This window comes from Penaeus vannamei, chromosome 10 (genome assembly GCF_042767895.1).
Source record: "Penaeus vannamei isolate JL-2024 chromosome 10, ASM4276789v1, whole genome shotgun sequence".
NCBI classification, from domain to species: domain Eukaryota; kingdom Metazoa; phylum Arthropoda; class Malacostraca; order Decapoda; family Penaeidae; genus Penaeus; species Penaeus vannamei.
The window spans coordinates 21,471,731-21,486,730 of record NC_091558.1 but is presented as its reverse complement, the minus strand read 5'-3'; the positions used below and the strand labels follow the sequence as shown (position 1 = coordinate 21,486,730).

General features: G+C 31.1%; 2 protein-coding genes across 5 annotated transcripts in view; both read left to right on the top strand.

Annotated features, from left to right (window-relative positions):
- Nucleotides 1-10,482, top strand: part of LOC113806262 (probable pyruvate dehydrogenase E1 component subunit alpha, mitochondrial) — a 13,144-nt gene extending 2,662 nt beyond the window's left edge. The window contains exons 2-9 of one of the 4 annotated variants that reach the window (XM_070126446.1): nt 2,141-2,209; nt 6,001-6,048; nt 7,124-7,336; nt 7,564-7,705; nt 8,375-8,580; nt 8,854-9,009; nt 9,380-9,628; nt 9,821-10,482. In XM_070126446.1, coding sequence (XP_069982547.1) covers nt 2,141-2,209; nt 6,001-6,048; nt 7,124-7,336; nt 7,564-7,705; nt 8,375-8,580; nt 8,854-9,009; nt 9,380-9,628; nt 9,821-10,009 — 1,272 coding nt within the window. In that variant the 3' untranslated portion in view covers nt 10,010-10,482. The remainder of the gene's footprint in view (nt 1-2,140; nt 2,210-6,000; nt 6,049-7,123; nt 7,337-7,563; nt 7,706-8,374; nt 8,581-8,853; nt 9,010-9,379; nt 9,629-9,820) is intronic. The other 3 variants (XM_027357377.2, XM_070126447.1, XM_027357378.2) reach the window with 3 other exon arrangements.
- Nucleotides 10,483-12,538: 2,056 nt separating this feature from the next.
- The window catches only part of LOC113806265 (probable transcriptional regulatory protein TDE_1487), a 4,906-nt gene continuing 2,444 nt past the window's right edge, over nt 12,539-15,000 (top strand). The window contains exons 1-3 of the mRNA XM_027357379.2: nt 12,539-12,698; nt 13,476-13,716; nt 14,196-14,308. Of these exons, the coding sequence (XP_027213180.2) occupies nt 12,681-12,698; nt 13,476-13,716; nt 14,196-14,308 (372 nt within the window). The 5' untranslated portion in view covers nt 12,539-12,680. The remainder of the gene's footprint in view (nt 12,699-13,475; nt 13,717-14,195; nt 14,309-15,000) is intronic.

The window sequence follows — 15,000 nt, the reverse complement described above, 5'->3', positions numbered from 1 at the left end:
TTGTTTGCGTAATATCCGGACTTGAATAAGCCTAAGTTCCTATTACTCCTAACAACATCCTAGGGGTACACCTGGGAATCCACAAGGCTCCTAACCCTAGGTTTCATCACCAAACCTCCAACCCAATCACAGTATTTCCCTCGGTGGGGACTCTGCCCCTGAACCCCCACCAGACACCATGGACTTAGACTCTCTGTGGCTTTTTCTTAATTTTTAGTCCCCAACTCCACATCATATACTTAATTCAGAAACCTAAATTGCTGTTACTGAGCATGCCCCTCAGACACTGCTTGAGGGGAGGGTTGATAGGGGGCTCTACCCCCCAGCACCTCCCCGGGTAACATTGCCTTCACCTCGTATGAATGGCAAGATAGAGTTGAAACTCAGGAGCACTGTATGGACTTAGACTGTGAGCAACACTTTCTGCAATCTTTTTCTTTTATTTTTGGCATTACTATTCATTCTGCTGATTATTTCTTGTACCAACATACACAACGTTTTGTCCTCTATAAGAAAATCATCTTCATTTTGCCCCAGCCATACCATAGACATTAACCATGTTTTGTTTTTTTTACTCTCTTTGTAACAGTACCCTTAGATTTTTCTTAGCATAGTTCATCATTGTGTAAATATATACCAAAAATTTACACTACTAAAACCATTTTTTTAATCATGATAACCAGTTGAAGTCCTTTACCACAATTCCTTTGCTAAATTTTACACAAACACAACTAATCTAATACTTTCTGTGAGGCACTCTGACAAAGGCCACTGTCAGGCATGATAGAAGTTATAGATCACTCTGGCAATTATGTGCTTGTTATGGTTTTGAATATACTGCTTCATCTTACTTTTCTTTGGTCTTGTTTGGTTATAGCAGCAAAATATATTAAAGTAGTTACAGAGACGTCCATGAAAATATGAAGTCTTAGTAGTGTGAAATTTTATCATTCTTCACTACAACATTAATTTACTGCATTTTCTTTATATACATCAGGATCTCCCATATTGTAAACCTCTTTAGTTACATTGCTTAAAAGTCCTCCCTTGATCAGTAAGTAGATATATTGGAGAAAATCCTTTAGAGATAAGCATGAGAAGCTATCACCCACTCGCTATAACCGTAGATAATGTATCAGTATTGCAATGAAATGTTTTTATTTTTATTTATATATATATATATATATATATATATATATATATATATATATATATATATTATAAAATATATATATATATATATATATATATATATATATATATATATATATATATATATATATATATGTCGGTGTGTGTGTGTGTGTGTGTGTGTGTGTGTGTGTGTGTGTGTGTGTGTGTGTGTGTGTGTGTGTGTGTGTGTGTGTGTGTGTGTGTGTGTGTGTGTGTGTGTGTGTGTGTGTGTGTGTGTGTGTGTGTGTGTGTGTGTGTGTGTGTGTGTGTGTGATCTAAGCACAGAATGGCAGGATGCCAGTACAGTGAGGGATTGGAATTAAAGATCATCAGAGTTAACCCTTTCAAGCTGTTGAAAAATGAATCTGTGCAGTTATATAATTGTTATTATCATTATTGTTATGATGACAATCCTTGGTGGCTGAGCCCAAGGCGAACCGTCAGTATATGTAAAAATTAATTAGAAAATACAGTGGACAGTGTATCTATATGTGTTTAAAGGGTTGAATGGAACTGTGCATATGTTCCTTTATGTATGAAAGAATATTTGGGTTTAACCATTGATGACTATTTCCATAGATTTGTTTACATGATTTTTAATTGATTTATATATATGTGCCTTGTGAAAATTCATATCTATTTCCTGGAATAGGGTTTATTTGTATTTAGGTATTTTACCAAAGTTGTTGCTTACAGCTCTGTCATCAAGAACAGCTTATATGAATTTTCTTAAATGAGTTTACATAGTATAGATGCATGAGGAAAACCACAAACCTTGGAGGATGAAGTATTAGTCTGCAGTTGATAATTCATTGTGTGTGCATATAAGACTTTTGGACAGCTGTCAGGTCTGTGGTAGAATGGGTTAACATGATGACTGTTGTAATTTTCTAACTGCTTTATTCAAAGTAATGCAAGGTAGACCTAAAATGTTGTTAATTCTTTCTTTGCAACACTCATGGAACAGTACAGCGCATGGTCAGGTGCCCGAAATACAGCCTCTTTGATGTGGACAGACTTCTGGGAACTCTCAATGGTATTGTTGCAGGATTGCAACCCTTTTAGACTATTCTGTTGCTGATGCAGTCGATGTCCTTCATTTATGTGTTGTATCTTGGTTGCTGTGTCACGTATTGTAGATATTTTTTTATACATATACATCATACTCAGTTCATTAATTAGATAAAAACTATAAGGGCTTTTTTTTGTATGTCAACATCAGTCATAAATGTTTCATAAAATTTTAGAAATTATGATTTGCCCTTTATTTTGTTAATGACCCCTAAAAGGCATGTTTCAGATAGATTAAGGATGCTGTTGTATAATTGTGAATGTCTGATTTATGATTGAAAAAATAAATAAATAGAAATGCACAAAAATATCTCTTATTGTAAGGTCTGTTGACTGCTGGTTTAAACTTCATGCATGAGATAGTTTCACGTTTACTTGCAATACTGTACTGCATTTGTCTTTTCTGTTCATTCAAAGACATTGTTGAAACATGTATTTGTCATGAGTGGAAATATGAAAATACAAAACCACTGTTCACTATTCATATACACATTTGTGATGGATGTACACATGCACAGCAATAGTTATTTATGAATACTTTTTAGTTTTTAGAATGTTTTTAATTGTTGTTGTTATAATTCATTATTGCCATTGAATTTTGCACTGGCATCACTATGCCTCTTATATAGTACTAATGTTAATGTTTTTATTATTGTTTTTATGATTATTATTAGATTTGTTTTTTAATTTTTGTTGTTGTTATTATTACTATTATTATTATTATTATTATTATTATTATTATTATTATTATTATTATTATTATTATTATTATTATTATTATTATTATTATTATTATTATTATTATTGTTGTTGTTGTTATTAATATTATAATTGTTATTATCATTATTATTATTATTATGAAATTATTATTATTATTGTTATTGCTGTTGTTATTATTATTAATATTGTTATTATTATTGTTACTCTTATAGTCATTGATACTAATATTATCATTATTATTATTATTATTATTGTTATTATTATTATTACCATTATTACCATTATTATTTTTATTATTAATATTATTATTATTATTATTATTAAAATTGTTATCATTATTATTATTATTATTATTATTATTATTATTATTATTATTATTATTATTATTATTATTATTATTATTATTATTATTATTATTATTATTATTATTATTATTATTATTATTACCATTATTATTAATATTATTGTCATTATTATTATTACTATAATTACTATTATTATTATTAACATTATTATTAACTGTTATTATTATTATGATGATGATGATAATGATTATTATTTTTGTTATTATTATTATTATTATTATTATTATTATTATTCATAATGTCATTATCATTGATATTATGATTATGAAATTTGAAAAGTTATCATTACTACTTACAAATCGATATGTCATTATTGTTTTTATCAAAAGTTGGTCCCATATCCATCTGGACATAAGGGACATGTTTTGTAGAGCAACATGCTAACTAAACTATGGGATGATGCGGTAGGGTGGCCAGTTCCATTTCGCCCCTGCTATGACCCTAGCATGCTGACGTCAGCATACCAGTGCTCATTCACAGCTGAGTCGACTGAGAGGGGCGAACCAAGGACCATGCGATTGCAAAGCCAGTGTTCTACCACTGACCTATGCCACCTCCTTTGTTTTTACATACTCACTTTAATAGTATAGTAGGACACCAACTTTGGTGATCTTTGGATTACCATGGGCCTTGCCTTTTGTAATTACACACTCTGCTTGACTGTTGCTTTATTGACAGCAGTATATAGTTGTTTATGGGTGTTTTTTCTCTGTAATATGGTTTGAAGGGTGTTGTAACTTTTGTATTTAGCATTCTTACTGTAAGAGTCAAAAGCAGGGTTTAAATGAGGTCAGGTTGGGTATTTTCGCAGGCAGGCTTTTATTTGCTTCCAATGTAATTTCTGTCAAGTTAGCAGTTCCCTTTTTTTCTTTGCTTTACTTTTCTTTTCTTTTCTTTAATTTTCTTTTCTTTATTTTTCTTTCTTTTCTTTACTATTTTCTTATCGTTTTCTTTTCTATTTTCTTAATCTTTTCTTTTCTTAGCTTTTTCTTTTCTTTCTTTTCGTTTTTCTTTCCTTTTCTTTCCATTTCTTTCTTTTTTCATTTCTTTTCTTTTCTTTTCTTTTCTCTTCTTTTCTCTTCTTTTTGTCGCTAAGGATGAAGCCCCACTGCACTACAGTTATCATTGTTGTTTATGACAGTAGCAGTTTTGTTGTAATTCTTTGCTTTATGATCACTTATGATTACTTTCCCTAAGTGGAAAAGGAAGAATATTAGTGTAGCATTTTGATTGTTTCTATATGTTTTTTTGTAGCGGTATTTGTTGTGGTGTTATAATTTTTTATTGTTATTATTATTTTAATTTTGTTATTATTTGATTTTTATAGTTAATTTAATTTTTATTATTATTTTCATTTCTATTATTGTATTGTTATTATTATTTTTTTTTGTTATTATTATTATTATCATTATTGTCATGGTCAACTTTATTATTATTGTTATTGTTAATATCATTGTCTACACTGTTACCATTAATATAGTAATCATTATTGCATTGTCTTTCAGGTTATTGATAGAAATTTAATCATTATCACAATTGTTATTTATTCTACACTTGATGATATTGTTACAATTGTTATAATCATTATTGTCTGTTCTTCTTTTTTTATCATTATTCTTATTACTGGTGTTGATGACTTTGTTATTGTGGATGTTGTTATTATTATTATTATTATTGGAATGATAAGAATAATAACAAGAATTATTCTATTAATAAATGTTTTTATTATTATTATTATTGTTGTTGTTTTTCTTGTTTTCATTTTTTTATGGTTTTGTTGCTATTGTTACTGTTGCTACAGTGGTATTGCTATTGTTGCTATTGTACCATATTTTCTTAACGTACACAGTGTTAACAGAATATTGCAAATATGACAGTCATGAAAACAAAAAAAAATGTGGCAGTGGAATGAGTTGGTCATGTTAGAATCCGCCATTCTTATGTGATATTTATGAATGTAAAGGACATGTTCATTTAGAAAAAAAAAGACAGGACATGTAGCGTAGTGTTGCCTTCAGTCTTTCACAGTCATGTCATATTTTTGTGATGATAGATAATTGAGTGTCTAGTGAAAATGTGATTATTATGTCTCAAGACATATTTTATATATATATATATATATATATATATATATATATATATATATATATATATATATTTATGTATGTATATATATATATATATATATATATATATATATATATATATGCATACATATATAAATATATTTATACATATATACATATATATATATATATATATATATATATATATATATATATATATATATATACATACATAAATATATATATATATATACATACATATATATATATACATGCAGACTCACACATGTATGTATGTATTATATGTATAAATATATTTATGTAGACTATTCACTCTTGAATATGTTTATTTAGCATTTGGTTTATTAGGTAGCATGGTAAAAGGCAAATATTTAGTGACTTTTTGTTTGATTGATTAAATTATTATACCTTTTATTCCTGTAGGAATTTGATTTTGACATAGTTTACTTTCTGTGTGTGTACGGAGAGAGCACTGGATTTAGACAAGGTTGTTATACTCAGATAGTCCTGTTATACAATTTTGTTATTTTATCTCATTATCGTTGAAAATAGATAGTCTTGACAACCTTCCCACTTGACACCAGGTCAGCAAAGCCACCAAGATCGCCCAAACATGCGAAGAAATGGCCAAGGTAACCTGCAGCTTAGAGTATATCACATTTTGAAAATAAACATAAACCAGGCCACCTGTCTTTAGGCAAGAATACCAGACAATGTTGGAAAAAAGAGAAAAAAAAATACTGAGAGAAAGATTGAAAAAGGAAGATATTGGATGAATATTGAGGACTAAAACAGAATTGGTTGTTATGTATATACATATGTTGTGTTCTTGCTTGAAGTACCAATGCATATGCACACACAATTTCCTTTGTAGGCTGTTGTAACCTTACTGTATGCAATAGAAGGTATACAGGCACTATTCTTGATTCTAGTCATGTATAAGATCTTTCTTTGCCATGACCATTTAATAGACAAAAAAACTAATGCCTACACAGCTTTATAATCTGGATACGTTTTTTTGATTTGTTAATTTAAAAATGGTTATTTGGTTATTTATATTATCTTGTATTACCAAACCTCTGGTGATTTGAAGAACAAGATGTGAGTTTTGTGCGTGTGTGTGTGTGTATTTGTGTATATGTATATATACCACTATGTATATGTGTATATATATTTTCATGTACAGAAATATAAACATAGACATAGGCATACATACATACATACATACACCATACATATTTACACATTTACATATTTACATATATATGTATATGTATATATATTTATTTAGATATATATATATAAAAAAAATATATATATATATATATATATATATATATATATATATATATATATATATATATATATATATATATATATATATATATATATATATATATATATATATATATATATATTATATTTACATACATATATAATGATTTACTTATTTATTCATATACATATATATCATATGCAAAGTTGTGCTTTATTATAAAAGTATATTTTATTTGGTACTGTCTTCATATATAAATGCTGTATATGCATGCTTATGATTTGTAAAATGAATTTGAATTAAATCATTTTAAATGCAGAATATAAAACCACATATTGATTTTATGTATAGAATGAAATTATTGTTTTATTGAATATGCCATTACTTTCTTAAATTTTCACATTCTTAAGAAAACCCTTATATCCCCACAGAGAGCCTTGGCACCTTTTATGACCTCTTCAGTAAGGAACAGTGGAACAGCAACTGAAGCAACCTTTGAGACAAGACCCTACAAATTGCACAAACTTGAGACGCCCCCAAACAGCACGACGTCATGCACTCGGGACGAAGCCCTCACTTTTTATACGCAGATGCAGATGATCAGGAGAATGGAGAGTGCTGCTAGCAACCTCTACAAGGAAAAGGTAATGAAAAATGCCGAGAGTGGTGATTTATTCTCATTTTTGCCATTCTTTGTATTTCCATTTACTTTACTTTACCTTCTGTTGTTATCACAGTGGATTAGTAATCGCTTTGTATACCTCTTGGAAACTGACGTTCAAGCTGGAGAATTTTCTTTCATTGTGATACTGTACTGACCTGGGTTATATTACGTTGCCTTAGATTTACTCCATTCTCGTACTTTCCACAGGCTATTCGTGGATTTTGCCATTTGTACAGTGGCCAAGAAGCTATTTGTGTTGGTATCAAGGGAGCTCTGAGGGCACAAGACTCTGTCATCACTGCCTACCGAGACCATGGATGGGCGTACGTCATGGGTTGCAGCGTCACAAGTTCGTAATATCTAATGTTTTATTAGAACTTGAAATATCTCTGTGTATTCTGAAGGTGATTATGGAATTATTCTCACATGAAAATGCAGATTATACTCTTGTAATCATTCTGTATAAAAGATGATGATGAAGGTGGTTAGAAAAAAATTAATAAATTATTGGAGGGAACCTAGGAAATGCTTAATATGTTATATATAAAAGATGGAAGTTTGTATTTAAAGTACCATCCTCATTACAGCTACTGTTCATGTTACCTGTATTTAGGTGGTAAAGTTTTAGGCTTGCAACTCCTCTTTATAGGAACTGGCATTAGAAGATGAGGAAGTCTTTGGATTTCTTGCAAATATTGTAATGAATAACATTTCCTTGTGGTTTCCCATAAGGAATTTATTCTCCTTTCCTTGCTGGGACATATATATGTAAAACTTTTACTTGTTTTATCTATTGTTACAAAACTTGAATGTTTTGGGTTGGGTTATTAGGGCAGCAGTTTTCATTATTAACATTGGTTTAGATACTGGAGTTTACTTTTCTGAATGAGCTGCTTTATAATGGGTTTTGTAGATACTTTATTTATTTATTTATTTGTTTACTTTTTGTTTTCAAGGTGTGTATCTGAAGATGGCGTGTTCTTTTTATCATGTACTAATAAAAGCATACACTTTCAAGGTATCATGGCAGAATTGACGGGAAGGACACAAGGAATGGCCAGAGGCAAAGGAGGTTCCATGCATATGTACGCTAAGAACTTCTACGGTGGTAATGGTATTGTAGGTGCCCAGGTGCCTGTAGGTGCCGGCATCGCCCTCGCTAACAAGTACTTGGAGAACAATGGTATCAATGTCAGTCTTTATGGTGATGGAGCTGCCAATCAGGCAAGTCTTTGTTGTACTCTTGGTTAATTTAGATTAATAGTGTGTTAGAGTGGCTTTATTATTAAGTGATTGAATCTTTTCTTATATCTGTCTGTAGATTATTACATTTTTCTTTCATGATTAAAAGGACGGTTGTGAATATGAGTTGATATATTGTTTTTCTTTTTCACTTCTCTTGCTTCTTCATTATCCTTTCAATTATTATCATTGTTATTAATAATATTTTTTTTATAATAGATAGTCATTTATAAACTCCTCTATCCTCTCCCACAGGGCCAGCTTTTTGAAGCATACAACATAGCCAAGCTGATGAATTTGCCAGCCGTATTTATTTGTGAGAATAATGGTTATGGCATGGGTACTAGTGTTGACCGAGCCTCAGCCTCAACCAACTACTACACTCGTGGAGACTACGTGCCTGGAATATGGGTAGGCTTTTTAAGATGAAGTAGAAGATTGCTATAAGAATATGAAATCCCGAGTGATTTTTCAGAATTGGCAAAATTACTTTAGGGAAACCATTTGTTTCTTCCCCTGCCCCCCTTATAAAGTAATAAGACAGTTTCCTTGAATTGCTAGGAGATCTTTCTGGGATTGGATACATTTTCCTTGAAATATTTACTTTATTCTGCATATTTTGTAGTTTGATATTTGGATAAGATTTCCTTGCATACCACAGAATCAGCAATTAGATGTAGTTTCTGTATTACCTCAGTTTTAGTCCTTTTAGAAGTAGATATAAAATTGTAAACCTGGGATATAAGGCATACACTAAGGATACTATTTTGTTAAACTACAGATTGATGGTATGGATGTACTGAGTGTGAAGGAGGCCATCAGTTACTGCGTAGAGCATTGCACTTCTGGAAAAGGACCTTTAGTCCTGGAGGTCGCAACATACCGCTACCACGGTCATTCCATGTCTGACCCTGGTACATCTTATCGTACACGTGATGAAATCCAGGAGGTCCGTCAGACCAGAGATCCAATCATGCTCTTTAAGGAACGCATTCTGTCTGCAGATTTGGTTACAGCTGAAGAGCTCAAGGTTTGTATAAGTAAAGTTCCTTGTTTGAGAATATGAACATTTTCTGTATAATTTTTTTCCACAATAGATGCTATTGTTTGCATGATGCCTGCTGGATTACAGTGTCATTATAGAATTACTTTAATAAAAGGTCAGGGTGGAGTAATGTTAATTTTATAAAAGAGATACAATGTCATTTACCGTGTCTTGCAGAAAATCGATGGTGAAGTGCGCAAGGAAGTTGATGAGGCTGTCAAGATTGCAAAGACAGACAAGGAAATTGCTGTCCAGGAGTTGGCGGCTGATGTTTATTCTAACCCTCTGGAGATTACCATCCGAGGCACTACTCCTTATGATCCATACACACATCAGCGTCTCAGCAAAATTATTAACCAACATTGATCTGACAAAATGTCCAGCACTTCTTGCTTTAGAAGGCTATGTAGACAGCAGGTTGTTTCTTTAAGTAGTTCCATGTGTGACAAGTATTTCCATCATCTGTAGACTTTCAAATGTATTTTTGGCACAATGTACTAGAATGTTATGATTTGCTGTTGAAAGATGAAACCTTCATGGAGTATTATGTTGTTATTAATGTAATTTTTTATCTTTTTATAAAATCTCAAATAACCATATTGTTTTTTTTTTCTTCTATAGGTGTTCTGCATTTTTTACTGTTTCTGTAGGAAAACCAGTTAATCAAATTGTTATTCAATATATAGCAAATCATTTTAGGAAATTTTTTTGTGTCCACTGGAATCATCAGCAACCATATGTTCAGATTAGGTAGTTTTCATTAAAAATATATATATTGCTGAATAAAGATGTAAATATAATTTTAAGACAGTTCTGTATGATAAAATGAATATGTAAAACTTGGTATTTCATTTAACCACTTCATCCTCATACTCATGTGAGCTAACTAGTTGTGTTATTTCACCTTTCATCTTTTTTATGCCTATTTATCATCAGGAAAGAAAATGTATCATATCATTTGAAGTAATCTCTGTATAGCAAGATAAAAAGTATGGTCCTTGAAATACATAGATAAAGCAACACTTGCAAGAGTTATATTTCATGAATTTCAGTTGAATTGTTCACTTGTCACTAATCTTACTTTAAACCTTGAAAGTTTTATATACATTCCAGATTCTATTTGAATATATGGAATTCATTATTGTGAGATCAAAGAACTCCAGTTTAAGCCCTAAAACTAATCATGTATTGTAAAGGTAATAGTTTTACAAAGGCCAATGTGGTACAGTGGTAACACGAGAGGGGACTAGCAGGGTGTAATAGAAGCAGTTTCCAGGCCAGCTACAGGTCAGATTTAGAAAGGGCATCCCCCTAGGGTTAGGTATGAATTGGCCATTTGAAAATTGATCAGTAGACACCCTTATGAGCGAGAGGAGTTTGTGATGTTAAACTGATCATTAAATCTTGATCCCAAGGGAAGCAAATTGGAGAAAAGGCATCATAAACATTATTAACTGTTTGGAAAACAAGGGTGGTACAAAATAAAGTGTGGGATGTTTATCAGAGGTGATGATATTTGAGACAGATGAACCTTCAGGTTTCCAGTAATATAACATATTGATAAGAAAATGATACATCTTTTCTATATTTCCATCCTTTTTTTTTCTATCCATCCAACTATCCAAATATCTACCAATACACATTTCACACATATAAATACTGTATTGTGTGAAGCATCAACTTGAGACTTGGGGCCCAAACCTTAAGACATCCTATGTATTTTTTATTTACAAAGAAACCGTAAATCCCAAGTTTCGCATATTTCTATTGAGAAATTATATCCCTTAGGTAAATTGTTAAATCAAATTATAAGATATTTCTATATGGAGAGTATCCTTTTTTTCAAGTAATTCACAATTCATAAGTAAATTGCAAAAACAAATCATGAAATTGTTTCAAATGAGAAGCATACCTTTTTTCAATTCGTAAGTTCCCTGTGGTGTCTTTTCTGCCACAGTGCAAAATCAGGTACAGTTTGAGTTTTTAATCGACCTGAGAGTTCTATTGGATTCAGTAAATTGGCTGAACGACTTTAATTTTACATTTAAAAATTGAATTATACAAAAACAAGTAGATAGGAAAGAAGCTCATCATAAGGGGCTTTAAACCAGAAGTACTGGCTAAATAGTACGAAAATCACACTGGTATATTTCTTGGAATCACAAAGAATGGATCAGTTTCCACAGAACATTTTCATAGGCTTTATCTAAGTCAAGTAATTGTGATCATAGTTCTTCTGTTATACATATCAATGCCCCTCCCCCAATTTCATTAGTTATTGTATTCTCCTGTTATTGTGTTTCATCATCTTATGCATTTATAATGGTGACGCCCCCACTCCCTACCCATTACATGTGTGAAATCATATTATCTGGAAAAAGAGAAAAAGTCAACCTCAAGCTACACAGTACACTGAGTCACTGTTTAACTAAATATTACTTTCTAAATTAACTGTGTGAAATGTGATGGTTACAGAACTTTACTATAAATCTTAAAATATTCATATCTGATGTATATGCATAAAAAACAGTATGGTTAGTTTAACCATATGACATATGACATATCAGTATTAACTGACCTAAAGTTGATATGTAAAGGATGGGAAGAGTCAAGGCTTCAACAGATAAGAGGATTCTGTTTTTATATATATATATATATATATATATATATATATATATATATATATATATATATATATATATATACACACACAATCGATGAACAAAAAAAATTTACCCAACAAAAATAAATAAGTCACCCCTTACCTCCATATTTTCTCTAATACACTACATCTTTACGTTTAATCAACAGATGGCGTAATACTCCATATCCTCACTTTTAATCAACAGATGACGCTTATAACGGGGGGGAAATAAGCATCACACTATTCACAACACGAATTCAAGATAATTTTCCCCGCTTCTTCCGAAGACAGTGTCCCTTCCTCCTACACTTCTTGCCTTGCAGCCGATACACAAGGCCTCAGAAAACATTGCAAATTGGACTCGGAAATATTGCATGCCATTGTACTCAAAACATGTCATATACGATAAGGGTAAGATGTGCGCTGATGAAATATATGTATGTTTGCTTGTATTGGTCGTTTCATAATCGCGTAAATTAGAGCATAAGAAAAAAATGAATTAGAGTGTTTTCACGGGGATAAGATTAGACTTTCAAAAGCAATAGAAAATAGGCTCTTTGTATATCTTTTTCGTGATTTCTTGTAAAACACAAGAGATGAAATCACATAAGATGCATTCCAGTTAAAGATAGAAAGTGAAATTATATTAAATTCATAAGTACCGTACTTATGCAACTTAAACACTTCCATACCAAGATCAGTGCCGGTAGGACTCTATAGTAGATAGTTGATATATGAGAATAAGGTCAACAGGACTAGGGTTAAGACAGATCAGTGGGGTAATGCAGGTCAGGCAGTTGGCACTACTAAAGGATTTTGGTATCCCTGAATTGCATTTAATGTACATTGTATATTAGGAATATAAATCTTTGTTTTGGGGAACCACCTCCTCTTGTGTCAGTATTGGTTATGACTAGAAATTCTGCCTTTGTACCTATTGACACTTTGGCAGACAACCAAATCTGCAGTACATGTGTCCTAGCTCTATAGAGGGTTTAAATCTCTTTGCCCTTTTGTTATTGTCATTTTCTCTCATTCTGATTTTCTCTGTCACCCCTTTGATTGTTGTTGTTGTTTTTTCTTGTGTGTTAGGAGCTCATTCCAAGTGAATAAATAGCTTCTGCACATAGAAGTTATCTAGCAATAGTATTTATTTATATATATTTCACTATGTTCTTTCTGTTCCAGCTTGTACGGCCACTGATTGCGCAGTATCAGAGTTCCTTCGCAAGTAAAATTCCAAGGACCAGAGGGCATACCTTCCAAAATGGAAATGCCAGCATTAGCCTTGACCAAATATTCCTCCAGTGCAGAGGCATGGCAGGACATTCCAAGTGGGCAAATATTAAACACACAAAAGCTGCCAAGGATGCTGAAAGACAGAAGAAATTTATGAAGTGTTCAAGGCTCATAAAGCTTGCTGTTAAAGGTATGTTTTGTTAATTTAGTTATTTCATTATTTTGTATTACTTGATGATTTGCTTGATCTAACCTCAATGAAGTTGATTTTGACAATAAAGCTACAATTTTTGATGGATTTTCAATTAGATTGTGTGATGATAGAAATACATACAGGGTATATCTCGTAAGTTCCAGCTGTTGAGATATGAAAATATGATAAAGTTGGTAATGGTGTATATTCAAATATTTCTTGGGTTATTTCATCTGTAAGATGATTAAGATACAGTGATAGTAAAAATATGGTAAATAAATGTGAATATTACTGAGTGGTATAGGCAGTTTAATTGCTGATATGATAATATTTAGTATTAATTCTTGTAACTTTATCAATTATTTTTTTATAATTTCAAAATAATCCCTGAACTGCCAGATGTAAAAACTCTAATGTGCATCGGCTTTCCCAATTTATTTATAGGCTAATTCTTACTTTTCATTTCTTCAACACAGAAGGTGGAGGTGCAGACCCTAAGCTGAACTCAAAGCTAGCCAAAGCTATTGAATTTGCGCGGAGTTGCAGCATGCCTTTGGCATCCATCGAAAGTGCATTGAAAACATCTCAGGTAAGTTTTATACAATTATTTCACTGTAAATGAAAAATTTTATATGAATTTGTTGACTTTACACATTAATGGGAAATCTTGAAAAATTTGAGTAACGAAGAAAAAGGAATAATTATGGTGATGACGGTAGTTTTCGTAATTTTGATAATGGTGATAGTGATGATGTTACCGTAAGTAAGGATGATGATGACGACAGTGATAGTAGTAATGAAAGTAATGATAATAGTTTTGATAGTAATAATGATGATAAAAAATAATGACAATGATAATATGTTGTTGTTGATGGTGTTACTATTATTATTATTGTTTCATTATTATTGTTATGACTATGGCTATGTCTATGACAATGACTATGGCCATGACTATATATGACTATGACTGGCTATGACTATGATGATGACTGACTATGATTATGGTTATTATGATTCTTATGATTATCATAATTATTATTTTTGTTATTACTATTATTATTACTATTATTATTATTTATGTTATTATAATACTTTTCTGTATGATAACAGTGATAATAATTATTGTTATTAATTTTTTTTTGTTGGTACTACTATTTTTTATTATTGATATTGATATTGTTAGTAGTAGTAGTAGTAGTTGTCTCATTATTGATAGTATTGTCATTGATGATGATAGTGTTGATATTATGATCAGATCTGAATAATGATTATACTGACAAT